Below are 14,078 nucleotides of genomic sequence, written 5' to 3'. Positions count from 1 at the left end.
GTGTCGTATAAGCCCTTTTAGCAGTTGAGATGATTAAATTTAGAAACCACACCTTGGTACAACAAATGTGACTGCCAAATTAACCTCCACATGTCAGTTTCCTCTCATATTCAAGACTCTGAAACCACTGTGTCTACCGACTGTCACCGGTCGTCTCTGCTTCCTTTATAAACCCCCTTTTCCTTTCTTATTCTCCCGCCTTGTCTTAAGTTACTTGATTCTCCCGATTAATTTCTTTTTTGGTTGACTGTTTGAGTGTGAATTCATAATGGGCGAACCGAACGGTGACGCTAGTGGTGAAGAAGGAATCAGAAGAAGATCTTGTGGTTGTTCGAAGCAAGATTTTCTACCAGAGGAGTCGTTTAAGAGTTGGGGAAATTACACTAAAGCGTTGAAGGCGACGCCGGCCCGGCTCTTGGATCGGCTCACGACCAGGTCTGGGGAGCACATTGAGCTCGTCGAGATGAAGGCTCGCAGCCAGCACGAGATGAAGAAGAGCCTCACATGGTGGGACCTTATGTGGTTCGGTATCGGCGCTGTCATCGGCGCCGGAATATTCGTCCTCACCGGTCTTGAGACTAAGAAACACGCCGGCCCAGCTGTTGTCTTGTCTTATGTCGTCTCCGGTGTCTCCGCCATGCTTTCCGTCTTTTGTTACACTGAATTTGCCGTGGAGATTCCAGCAGCTGGTACGTGCCTTTTTCTATTTTGTCTCTGTTTGTGGTCAAAATATTATATATTTTATTATTAATTTTTTAAATTAATTTCTATTTTTAAAATTTTAAACATTTATCCCTGTATTTTTCCATGATATATTAATCTTTTATTAATTATTTCATTCTTTTTACATTAATGAATTAAGGTTTACTAATTCTTTTCTGTCGGTTGACTATTAAAAAATTATCTTTTAATTTTATTAGAGATACTCTCGAAAAGAATTATACCTTAACTTTTAAATTAAAAGAAAATTTTAAAAATTTTAAAACTCAATATATGAATGGAGACCGCTTATCTATTTCTTATCAGTCTTTTAAAAATGTGTACTAATAATACTATTTTGAATATTAAAAAAAAAAAAATTAAAAAAGTTTATAATGTGTGCTTTTTTTTTTCTTCTTCTTCAATGAAGTGGTCTTATTTTTGTTTTTGGGCAGAGATAATGACATGAAGTGATATTCTATTGAAATTTTTAGCATGACATCTTAATTGGTTGAAAAAAAATTTAGATTTTGAATTCAAGAAGTATGAAATAGATATAAATATAAAGACCATACTTTCACAATAATCTAAATTTAAAATTATTTTAGATTTCCTTTTGGTTTTTCCTAAATTACTAACTACACGAGTGCATCGTAATTATTTGTTCAGGTGGATCATTCGCCTACCTAAGGGTAGAACTAGGAGACTTCGTGGCATTCATCGCAGCGGGCAACATCCTCCTCGAATATGTAATTGGTAGCGCTGCTGTGGCCCGTTCATGGACTTCATACTTTGCAACTTTGTGCAATCACCATCCGAACGATTTTCGCATCCACGTCTCGTCTTTCCCCGACTCCTACAACCAGCTCGACCCTATTGCCATCATTGTCATCGTCGTCATTTGCACCTTGGCTGTAGCCAGCACCAAAGGCTCCTCCCGCTTCAACTATGTTGCTTCCATTTTCCACGTTGCCATCATCCTCTTCATTGTCATTGCCGGCCTCACCAAGGCCAACCCGAAAAACTTCACTCCCTTTGCCCCCTATGGCCCTCGTGGCATCTTCGTAGCATCTGCCGTTTTGTTCTTTGCATACGTTGGATTCGACGCCGTTTCGACAATGGCTGAGGAAACTAAGAACCCTGCTAAAGATATACCTATTGGTCTTGTTGGGTCAATGGTGATCACCACATTAGCCTATTGCATTCTTGCAGTTACCTTGTGCTTGATGCAGCCGTACCAACAAATTGATGAGGACGCGCCGTTTTCGATGGCTTTTGAGGCTGTTGGATGGGGTTGGGCTAAGTACATTGTGGCTGCTGGTGCTATTAAAGGCATGACCACCGTTTTGTTGGTTAATGCTGTTGGACAGGCACGCTATCTCACGCACATTGCCAGAACCCACATGATCTCACCATGGTTCGCCAAAGTGCATGAAAGGACTGGCACTCCAGTGAATGCAACAGCCACAATGCTCGCTGCAACAGCAATAATCGCCTTCTTTACAAGCTTGGGAATCCTCTCGAACCTCCTCTCTATCTCCACCCTCTTCATCTTCATGCTTGTAGCCATCGGCCTGATCGTCCGACGCTACTACGTCAGCGGTGAAACGACACCATCCGACCGAAACAAGCTCATAATCTGCCTGGTTCTAATCCTGGGATCTTCAATAGCAACCGCCGTATACTGGAGCTCAAGCGACGACTGGATCGGCTTGGTGGTCTCCAATTCCATATGGTTTCTCTCAACTCTGGCCCTATGGCTCGGTGTCCCACAGGCCAAAAAGCCTCGCGTGTGGGGCGTGCCGCTCGTCCCGTGGTTGCCTTCACTGTCGATCGCCATCAACCTTTTCCTTCTTGGCTCCATCGACAAAGCTTCATTTGAAAGGTTTGGAATCTGGACTGGGATTTTGTTAATTTACTATATCTTGATTGGATTACATGCTTCTTATGACTCGGTCATGGAGTCCAAAACTACCATAGTTGAAGTTAATAGCAGTTTGTGATTGGATCTTTTGAATTTATAATGATTGGCTCAGTGGTTTGATTAGGGAATTTGTGGTTTATGTTTGTTATTGTGTTAGCTTGGATTCATGTTGGGAGGGATGGTGGTCTGTATATGTTTGAGCTTTCTCTCTACTTTGCTTGTACATGTAAAAATTATAGCAAAACAAAATGCTATAATATGTTTTTTATAATGTCTTTTTTTTTAAGATCTCCATGGTGGAGGTTATTACAAGTTTGAGACTTTTTATATCATTTTTGTGTAATTATAATTGATGCTATAAAAAATGCAAAAAAAAATTGTGAAAATAAAGTATTCAATAATTTGAGAGAGAAATTATTGAATTGATACAAGATAAATGGTTCCACCTTATATAATTATCAACAACATTAATTAATTAGAAAAAAAATACAAAAATTCACAAGTGTTCAAGATTGTAGTATCATATAGTCGAACTGGCATTTTTTATTTTTCATTTTTGTGTACGTTACTATTTCATTCACCTACATTGTAATGTTCGAGCCTGGTAGGTATGCAAGTTTCCCTAATTTTTGTGTACGTTACCATTTCATTCACCTACACTCTTCATTTAATACTACTACCTTAATGTTACTACACTCTTCATTCTTGTGTTGGAGCCTGCTTCTTTTGTCTAGCATTTTCCTCCTTTCTCTATTATGTATTAGTGGAGTGGTTGTTAATGTGTTCTTTAATTTCACCTCTTTTGTAGGGTATTTCTTTCCCACTTCTCAATTTTATTGCTTGACATTGTTCCTTGCCCACTCTTTTTGACGTTTTGATGTCTGCTTGCAGCTTTCCCATATGTCTATTTCGTAACTCAGTTGCTAATTGACTCAATTGACCTTCCTTCGTTAGGCTTCAAAAGATGTTCCCGATATGTGTTGAGCTTGACTAAGTCTAAGAAAATTAAATGGGAGTACCCTATGCATGTGTCAGGGTCTCGAGTTGTGATGTCGTCGTGAGCCGTTCAGGGATGCCTTGCATTTACCTGAAATAGAAGTAACACATGGGTTGAGTATTTTAAGAAATACTCAGTAAGTGACCCCACTATTGGGGTTAAATGATAACACATACAATTTCATGAAAATGACCTATCATAACAGTCTATTTTCCTGCGAACAGCCATCATAATGGGCAATCGGGATGTGTACTTAATTTTCCTCCACACGTGCGAGTATTGACCCACCAGTCAGTTCGCATGCCTCCTAGGCCCCCTTTCTGATCGGGCGAGCATTCTCTGGTAGTTTTTGATGTTGGACACCCATTACGAATAGTGATCATCACGGCAGCATTATGTTAACATATGATCGTTCTCCTGTCTCGTAGCATACGTGTCCGTATTATCGTGAAGGATAAGGGGTATCCCCAAATGCATGAGCACACAATAATGCATAAGGTCCCAACATTTTTCAATTTTCATTATCATTTAATACAATTTCGCTAGTGTCTTCCTTCATTTCTCATATCATTTGTTGTATCATTTATCATATCTATCATGTGTATACTAAATTTGTATCTCATGCTAGTTCGTCGTTTTGCATGTCAATCACATCATATCAATCATTTTACATACATATGCCATATCATAACATTTCCATATTTCCATACATAACAATTTTCATCGTATACATATTATACCATAATATATCGTATCACAATATACCATAACATAAAGATATCAATTTATCACATATATCGTACCAGAACATATATCATATCATTTTCATATCGTATCACAACACACACACACACATATATATATATTCGTCATTCACATGTCATATCATAATCGTATCATTTTGTAAACATTTCAGAGGCATATTGTTTCCATATGCGTATCCTAGTCATATCATTTTCTATACATAACCTATACATATCGTTTTTTCGATCTATCATGACCATATCATTTTCTATACATAACCTAACCGTATCGTTATATTAATAATATTTTAGTCATATCATTACATTACGTTCATCGCATCATTCTCGTATCCTACTCAAACATATCATAACGTAAGAGTTATCATACCATTCACATATTATAACATATACATATCATATCATATCATATCGATTCATAAACAATTCACACATATCAAATATATGATATGTGCATATTCACGAGGCACGTGTCAGTATCAAATATAATCATGTCAATAATGACGTCATTTACTTGGTTGGCCTTCAACCACGTCCTATTCTATTTTTAAGATTGGTTTGACTTGTCCCTCAAAGCTTGTAACCATATGACAGAATTGATTCACAAGGGGAGTTGGTTGAGTATCGAGAGGGGAGTGGGCGTGTGAGAGGTTGGAGGAGAGATGAGATTAGTTGATTTTTTTTTAATTTTTTTTTACTGGTTTTACACCATATGCATGAAGTGACTACTTTATGTAGAAACATTCTTTAAAATAATTAATAAAATAATGTCACGGACTTATACAGTTGCGTTAAGAGTCTTAAAACAAAAAACAACGAAAAATATTCAATGTGACATGTAAATAAAACCGAAGAAATAATTAAAACGATGCCCTAATCTAACCTAGTATCTAAGAAGTGAAAATGCAACTACACTAACATAGGTTCCATGATCTTCAATGCGACGTGGCCGTCAACCACACAGGGATGTCTTGCCTTTACCTGAAATTTAAGAATAATACAAAACTTCAGTATTTTAAGAAATACTCGTTAAGTGATCCCACTATGATAATTTGAAATCGTATTCTCTAAGCCTACTTTCCAGACTTGGCAAATATGGTATATGGTACTTCTCTGCACACTACCCACATGTGCGAGCATGGGCCCACCAGGAGGGCTCGCGCACCCTCTAGGCCTACTGGTCGGGCTAGCTCCTCTGGACTATTGTCGGACACCCAGAGGGAATAGCGATCATCGTTGAACTATGGTAAGCATGATAATCATTTTTTTGTCTCATAGTGTACGCGTTCGTACTCGTCATAACGGAGAAGTATCCCGATGCACGTGAACACACAAATATGCATGTGGTTCCCATATTTTTCTTCGTGGCGTAATAAATCATGCAGGACAACCCTTATTCTTTCATCACATATCACTCGTAATGTAACGTCCTTAATATTCTTGCTTAAATTAGAAGCATCACCACATGAATTCCATAAATAACATAGGTGGTAGTCTGAAATAAAATATTTGCAAATGTAGCCATGTACTTACACGTTTAATTTAAGACAAGAAAATAGAAATAACATATCGTATCTCAAATATATCGTCAAACGCATGGTACCATAACATATATTATATCTTTCACATATCTTATCTCAAACATATCATCAGACGCATCACATCATTTCATAAACATTTCACACATATCAAGCATATGACATGTGCAGAACTACGAAGCATGTGTCATCATACGACATCAGTTTCTAACCATGCGGATAGTAAAGGCACTTATCTAATTAGCTTAGGCTGGTGTCACCAATTTATCCTTAATAAAAATTTGATTTTGTCCTTTGTATCCAAGTCAACCCATGTGAACCCATGACAACAATTTGAAGTTCAATTCTCTACCGTGTACAATGGTCCATGTGTTAGACTTCATGCAAGCAGAGTATTAGAATATTAGAATATTATAAAATCCTTACGATTAATCTCGACCCTAGAGACTATTTTGTAGAGCTTTATTAAACTACTCACTAGTTATAATACTTAAATTAGTTTGTAAAATAATTATGAAGTTAAATTAATATTTTTATATATAATTGTACCCGGAGTAAAACTGTATTGTTTGAAGTTAACAATCGGTTCATCTAACCAAATCTAGTTTTAGGAGAATAGTTTTAAAATTCAGCTTTAATTGGAATATAATTACGATTCTGATGGGACGACATTAAATCTGCAAAACGATTTGAAAGGCGAAGATTTGGAGTTCAGAAGTGTTGTATTAGCCGTTTTAGCAGTTGAGATGATTAAATTTAGAATCGACACCTTGGTACCACAAATGTGACTGCCAAATTAACCTCCACATGTCAGTTTCCTCTCATATTCAAGACTCTGAAACCACTATGTCTACCGGCTATCACCGGTCGTGTCTGCTTCCTTTATAAACCCCATTTTCCTTTCTTATTCTCTCCCCTTGTCTTAAGTTACTTGATTCTCTCGATTAGTTTCTTTTTTGGTTGACTGTTTCCGTGTGAATTCATAATGGATCAACCGAATGGTGACGCTAGTGGTGAAGAAGGAATCAGAAGAAGATCTTGTGGTTGTTCGAAGCAAGATTTTCTACCAAAGGAGTCGTTTAAGAGTTGGGGAAATTACACTTCATTTTTGTGTACGTTACTATTTCATTCACCTACATTGTAATGTTCGAGCTTGGTAGGTATGTAAGTTTTCCTAATTTTTGTGTACGTTACCATTTCATTCACCTACGCTCTTCATTTAATGCTACTACCTTAAAGTCTTCAAACTACCTTTTATTAGTGAACACTATCTTCAATAATTTCACATAACTTGACATTTGTTTCAAAGTCTCCACAAGTGGCATGTTTATATGAATTTATATAGAATATCCATGAACTTTACGAAGTGGACTTCATCTTTCTTTAATTTTATTCTTTGTGGTAAAAAGGTGTTGGCATGTATGTTCTACCCTTTTCTTGAGGTTGTCTGCTGCTTGTGTTTTAGGATATTGTTCTGCTTCCACATAATTTTTTCTCGGCTTCTTTGTCCAGCATTTTCCTCCTTTCTCTATTATGTATCCGTGAGTGATTGTTAATGTGTTCTTTAATTTCACCTTTTTTGTAGGATATTTCTTTCCCACTTCTCAATTTTATTGCTCTCTCTTCTTGGCGTTTTGGTGTCTGCTTGTAGCCTTCCAAGATGTCTATTTCCTAACTCAGTTGCTAATTGACTCAATTGAACTTCCTTCATTAGACTCTCAAAAGATGTTCCTGATATGTGTTGAGATTGACTAAGTCTAAGAAAATAAATGGGACTACCCTATACATGTGTTATGGTCTCTAGTTGTGATGTGGTCGTCATCGGTTCAGGGATGCCTTGCATTTACCTGAAATAGAAGTAGCACGTGACTTAGTATAGTAAGTGACCCCACTATTGGAGTTAAATGATAACACATACAATTTCATGAAAGAGACCTATCATAACAGTCTATTTTCTTGCGACGGCCATCATAACGGGCAATTGGGATGTGTACTTAATTTTCCTACACACGGTCCACACATGCGAGTATTGACCCACCAGTCAGTTCGCACTCCTCCTAGGCCCTCTTTCTGATCGGGCGAGCATTCTCTGGTAGTTGTTGATGTTAGACGCCCGTTATGAATAGCGATCATCACGGCAGCATTATGTTAACATAATTTTCGTTCTCATGTCTTGTAGCGTACGTGTCTGTACTATTAAGAAGGATAAGGGGTATCCCCCAATGCATGAGCACACAATAATGCATAAGGTCTCAATGTTTTTCAATTTTCGTTCTCATTTAATACAATTTCGCTAGTGTCTTCCTTCATAACATATCTTTCATGAGTATGTCGGGGTTGTATTTCATGCTAGTTCATCGGTTTGCATGTCAATCATAATATATCAATCATATTACGTACACATTCCATATCATAACATTTCCATATTTTCGGACATAACAATTCGAATCGTATACATGTCATACCATAACATATCGTATCACAATATTTCATAACATAAACATATCAATTTATCACATATATCGTACCATAACATATATTTTATATCGTATCACAACATTTGATACTCATATCGTTTCCATATGCATATCCCTGTCATATCGTTTTATTAATCTTGTCATAGCCTTATCGTCCTTATACATCTCATAGTCCTATCATTTTATGGACATACCTCAGTCATATTATTTTCCAAACGTACCCTAACAATATCGTTTTATCAATATATCATAATCAGATCATTTTCTTACATAACCTATACATATCGTTTTTTTTCAATTTATCATAACCATGTCGTTTTCTATACATAACTTAATTGTATCGTTATATTAATCATATCTTAGTCATATCATTACATTACGTTCATCGCATCCTTCTCATATCCTATCTCACGCATATCATAACGTAAGAGTTATCATGTCGTTCATATGCATGTCATATCATAGTCATATCGATACATAAAAAATTCACACATGTCAAATATATGACATGTACATAACCACGAGGCACGTGTCAGCATCAAATACAACCATGTCGATAATAAGGTCATTTACTTGGTTTGCCTTGAATGACATTCTATTCTATTTTAAAGATTGACTCGACTTTCCCTTGAAGCTTATATCCACCTGACATAATTGATTCGCGTTGTGATTGCAAGAGAAACATTTTTTTACCATGGGAGATCTCGTGGTGTTACATGGAAGAGTGGGAGAGAGAAAGGAGAGTTAGTTGAGGGGGAAGTGTGTGAGAGGTTGGCCGGGAGAGATGGATTAGTTGGTTTTTTTTTTTTTTTTTTTTTTTTTTTTTTTTTTTTTTATTGTTGTTACACCATATGACCATTTTATACCGACACATTCTAAACAATTATGTCATAGAGTTATACGTTTGCATGTAGAGCTTAAAACAAAACAATGAAAAATATTCAATGTGAAATATAAATAAAATCAAATAAAAGATTAAAACAATAGTCTAATTTAACCTAATATCTAAGAAGTGAAAATGCAACTACACTAACAAAGATTTTGTTATCTTCAATGCGATGTCGTCGTCAACCATACATGGGTGCCTTACCTTTACCTGAAATTTAAGAATAACACCACGCTTGAGTATTTTAAGAAATACTCATTAAGTGACCCCACTATTGGGGTTGGTGAATGCAAACACATGCATAGATGAGACCTATAATTTTAAATCGTATTCTCTTAGCTGACTTTCCAGTCTGAAAAAATTGGATATGTGGTACTTCTCTACACACGACCTACATGTGCGAGCATGGGCCCACTAGGTGGGCTTGCGAACCCTCTGAGCCTACTGGTCGGACTAGCTCCTTTGGACTATTGTCGAACACCTAGAGGAAATAGCGATCGTCATTGTACTATGGTCAGCATGATAATCATTTTCGTCTCATAGTGTACGCGTCCATACTTCATCATAAAGGGGAAGTATCCCGGTACACGTGAACATACAAATATGCATGAGGTCCCCATAATTTTCTTCGTGGCGTATTAAATCATGTAGGACAACCCTCATTCTTTCATCACATATCACACTCGCAATGTAACACTGGTAATATTCTTGCTTAAGTTAGAGGAATCATCACATGAATGGCATAAATAACATGTGGAAGTTTGAAATAAAATATTTGTAAATGAAGCCATGAACTTACACGTTTAATTTAAAATAAGAAAATAGAACTAACATAGTCTTTGACCATGAAAAATGAAATAATCATCCGGTAATAATCTAGAAAAAAAATAATAAATAAATAAAATATATATATATATATATATATATATATATATATATATATATATATATATATATATATATATAGGTGTGCTGAGATTCAAAATAATAATGATGATAATAATAAAGAAAAAAAAAAAACCTAAGGATGAATGATTGTAGGAGTGTGACGTTGGTGAAAGGAAGAATTGGTGAAGTTAGGGCGGACTGGGAAACAAGGAAAAGAAAAGGGGAAAATAGGGGAGTAAGACTAAAATTGGGAATCCTTGAAATAACCGGTGATTTGTGAACATTTGTGATGGGGAGCAAGACAGAGGCTAATAGGATGTTCACATATTCTTGTGAGGAAATTCGTGGTCTTGAGCGGGTATTGGAGAACTAACAAAGGTGAGAAAACCCATATTACCAAATTTTTAAATCCTGATATCTTGGTCAACATTACGTAATAAGTTATGGCGTAGGGCTTGTTAGTATCGTAATAAGAAGATCTATAAATTTGTAGAAGGAATCGGGATGAAATTCGGATTGTAGAAGTAGGATATGGCTTAGGGATACATAAGGTATTAATGAAAAAGCTGGAAAATTGCAGAAACGCGAGGTTGAAGACGAGCGCGTGAGAGACACGCGAGGCGCGTGGGAGTCCGCGAGTGAGAGCGCCACTGTGCGCAGATCAGGCGCGTGAGAAAAATACACCGAGCGTGTGCAGGCGTGTGAGGGTGCGTGTGATGCTATTTTGATTCCCGATTTATTCCGTTCGACTCCTTTTGACCTGTCCTATCAAGATTGGTCTATACTTATATAGAAAATTGCGAAATATAGGTCTAATTGGAAGAAATTGTGTTGAAATACCCTATTAAACGTACAACCAAGGGAAAAAGGGATTCGAAACCAAGTAAGTAGCATATCATTCTTTAAACTAGTTCTTAACTTGTTTACAACATGTGAGTATGTTGTTTACCTAATTATGAACTTAGTATGTTAAAATGAGCTTTGATGTTATTGAATGTTTACTTGTATATTGTGACTGCTTGCTTGTGATGTAAGCATGTTATAAATGATTACTAGAATGTTCTATGTGTCGAACATTATAAACGTAGGAAAGTATGCATCAGATGTGAGTATGCTAAGCATGTTAATAGAAAGGCTATGAATTCAGAATATGCTTATAGATTGTTGAGCCATGGCTTATTTATATGAGTATTATAGCCTACTAATTCCTGCGGAGTTCTTGACCAATGCGCTGTATGGTAAGTTAGAGAGAACGAGTACTCCTAACCGTTGGTATATGAGATTTACAGGCCGCCAGAAATTAGTAGACGGTAGTATATGACCGAGAGCGAATCTTACATACGAGTCCAAAAATTCTAGATAAGCATATTGAGAGAGAGTCAGTAACCTAAGCTGGAAGTAGCTGAGATACCTCATTAACGAACAGATGACCCTGGTAAGAGAAACTAGGAATCAATGATGAATAAAACTTAAAAACACGTGGAAAGATTAGTTATAACTCATGAAAGATAAGTTGGCTACTTACTCGGTAATTTAATTACTCATCAAAATTATTTTAACTTTTCTTTCCAGATTTAGATGATGCAGGCCAACCGAAGACGAAGACGAGACCAGCGAGCTAGAGACTTCAGGGAATCCATGTCTGGGTCTGTTTTGTGTATTTATGGTTTTGTTTTCTTAAAATTTATGATGGATGTCTTCGGTTTTAACTAATATTGGTTTTAAATGTTTTACTTGATTTTTGAAAATTTATGATTGGTTGCTAGAGTTTGTTGTCGGTGTCCGTGGTAACTCTTGTTAATCGCGTTGCCGGTGAGCGGGTGTTACACATCCTATCAACTACTAAATGAAAATCAATGCATACTACTTCTCTATCACGATTTCTTCCATGGTCATTTTAGAATTCATTGTCATCTATATAGGGGCGCTTTACTTTTACGTTAAAAATAAGGGTAACATGTGACTTGAATATTTTAAGAAATACTAAATAAGTTACCCCATTGTTGGGATTAGTAATGCAATACACACCTTTAATGATGGGACATATCCTTTAAAACTTGACTACTCTCTCTAATTCCAAACATGGTTGGATGGGTAAAGTTCAAATTCTGGCCCGAAGGCCCAATACATTAAAAAAAAATCCTACTGTTCATTTACATAAACCCTGGCCCATGTTGACTCTGGCAATTCGGAGGAAAATGTCAACGAAAAACTGGCCGAAGGTTTCTTCGAAAGAAAAAATAGCGAAAGTAAAAGGAGAGAGAGAGAGAGAGATTCGCTGAGATTTGCTGAGATTTGCTCGATGTTTTATTTCTCTTCAGTTGAATTGTTTAAATAACACATCTAATTACAAAAATAGAAAAACTAATTACACAAAATAGAGAAGTTGGCCAAAAAATGGCAGGTAGAATTAAGCTCTTCCATTGGCGTGAATTCAGAAGTTTTGAGACGTAAAAACAACCTAACTAAATAAGGAACATAGCTTTTATTTAACAATCTCCTCCTAAAAGCTGTGTTATATCTACCTTATTATTTGAACTCCGATTTTTTAACATAGTTCTTCAAATTTTACCCGCGCCAGGGACTTGGTGAAAATGTCTCCAAGTTGTTCCTCTGTTCGGACGAAATCAATCTTGATCAGCCCTCGATCTGCACATTCTCAAATGTAGTGGAATATGATTTCTATGTGCTTGCTCCGGTCGTGCAGAACTGGATTTTTGATCAGGGAGATCGTAGCTTTGTTGTCTACGTATAGCATTGGGGGATCGCTTTCTCTCCCGATGAGTTCTTCCATTAGTCGCGCAAGCCAGACCCCTTGTGTTGCTGCCAAAGCAACTACCTTCTGTTTTGTTGATTGCCAGCAAATCGCGCCGCCTCAGAGGAAGTAGATCATTCCGCTGGTGCTCTTACGATCATCAACGTCACCGGCCATGTCACTATCACTATAGCCGACCAGCTTGAGTTTCTCCTTTCCTCTCCCTGCGCAGTATCTTACACCCCAGCCTCTGGTTCCGGCTACATAGCGCAAGATGCGCTTGACTACTAGATGCTCCTCCCTAGGTGCTTCCATAAACCTGCTCACATATCCAACAGAATAAGCAAGATCAGGACGAGAGTTTACCAGATAGCGCAGACTCCCGACTATGCTGCGGTAATTGGTGGAGTCGACTGTCATCGTAGTGCCGGCCTTCCTTAGTTGGAGTCGGGCCTCCATTGACGTCCTTGTAGGACTACTGTCCACAAGCCCAGTTGTGTCCAACAGCTTCTTTGCGTATGCACTTTGGCAGATGGAGATGCTGGTAGAATTCTGTTGCACTTTGATGCCGAGGTAGTAGCTGAGCACGCCGAGATCGCTCATCTCGAAGTTCTTTGACATCTCCTTCTTGAACCTTCCGAGGACTTCCATGTCGCCTCCAGTGATTATGAGGTCGTTGACGTACACTCCCACGATCAGTCGCTGCTTGCCATGGCCGTGCGTGTACATGCCATGCTCAGAGGCATAGCGTTTTAATTTCAGTGACAGTAGGGTACTGTCGAGCTTCGCGTTCCAGGCTCGTGGGGCTTGTCGAAGCCCGTAGAGTGCCTTGTGCAGACGCAGTACCTTATCGGGGTTGTCGTTGTCAAGGAAGCCAGGTGGTTGTCGGACATAGACAGTCTCCTTCAGCTCTCCGTTAAAGAAAGCAGACTTTACGTCCATATGGTGAACCTCCCAAGAGTAATGTGCCGCAATTGCCAGCAAGAGATGAACGGATTCTAACCTTTCCACTGGCGCAAATACCTCTTCGAAGTCCACTCCTTGCTTCTGGACGTAGCCCTTCGCCACCAGACGGGCCTTGTGCTTCACAACTTCTCTTTTTTCGTTGCGCTTCAGTTTGAAGACCCATTTGAGCCCTATGGTTCGGTGTCCC

At 37.8% G+C, this 14,078-nt stretch overlaps 1 protein-coding gene across 1 annotated transcript; it reads left to right on the top strand.

The window, feature by feature from the left end:
• The first annotated feature begins 268 nt into the window (after window positions 1-268).
• Window positions 269-2,702, top strand: LOC111788422 (cationic amino acid transporter 1-like). Its single transcript, XM_087121033.1, has 2 exons — window positions 269-689; window positions 1,369-2,702. The coding sequence occupies exons 1-2, from the start codon at window positions 269-271 to the stop codon at window positions 2,700-2,702; spliced, it is 1,755 nt and encodes a 584-aa protein (XP_086977159.1).
• The last annotated feature ends 11,376 nt before the right edge of the window (window positions 2,703-14,078 follow it).

The sequence above is a fragment of the Cucurbita pepo genome, unplaced genomic scaffold (assembly GCF_057944985.1).
Source record: "Cucurbita pepo subsp. pepo isolate OVF unplaced genomic scaffold, ASM5794498v1 scafford_121, whole genome shotgun sequence".
Classification (NCBI taxonomy): domain Eukaryota; kingdom Viridiplantae; phylum Streptophyta; class Magnoliopsida; order Cucurbitales; family Cucurbitaceae; genus Cucurbita; species Cucurbita pepo.
This window is presented reverse-complemented; position numbering and strand designations above follow the sequence as displayed.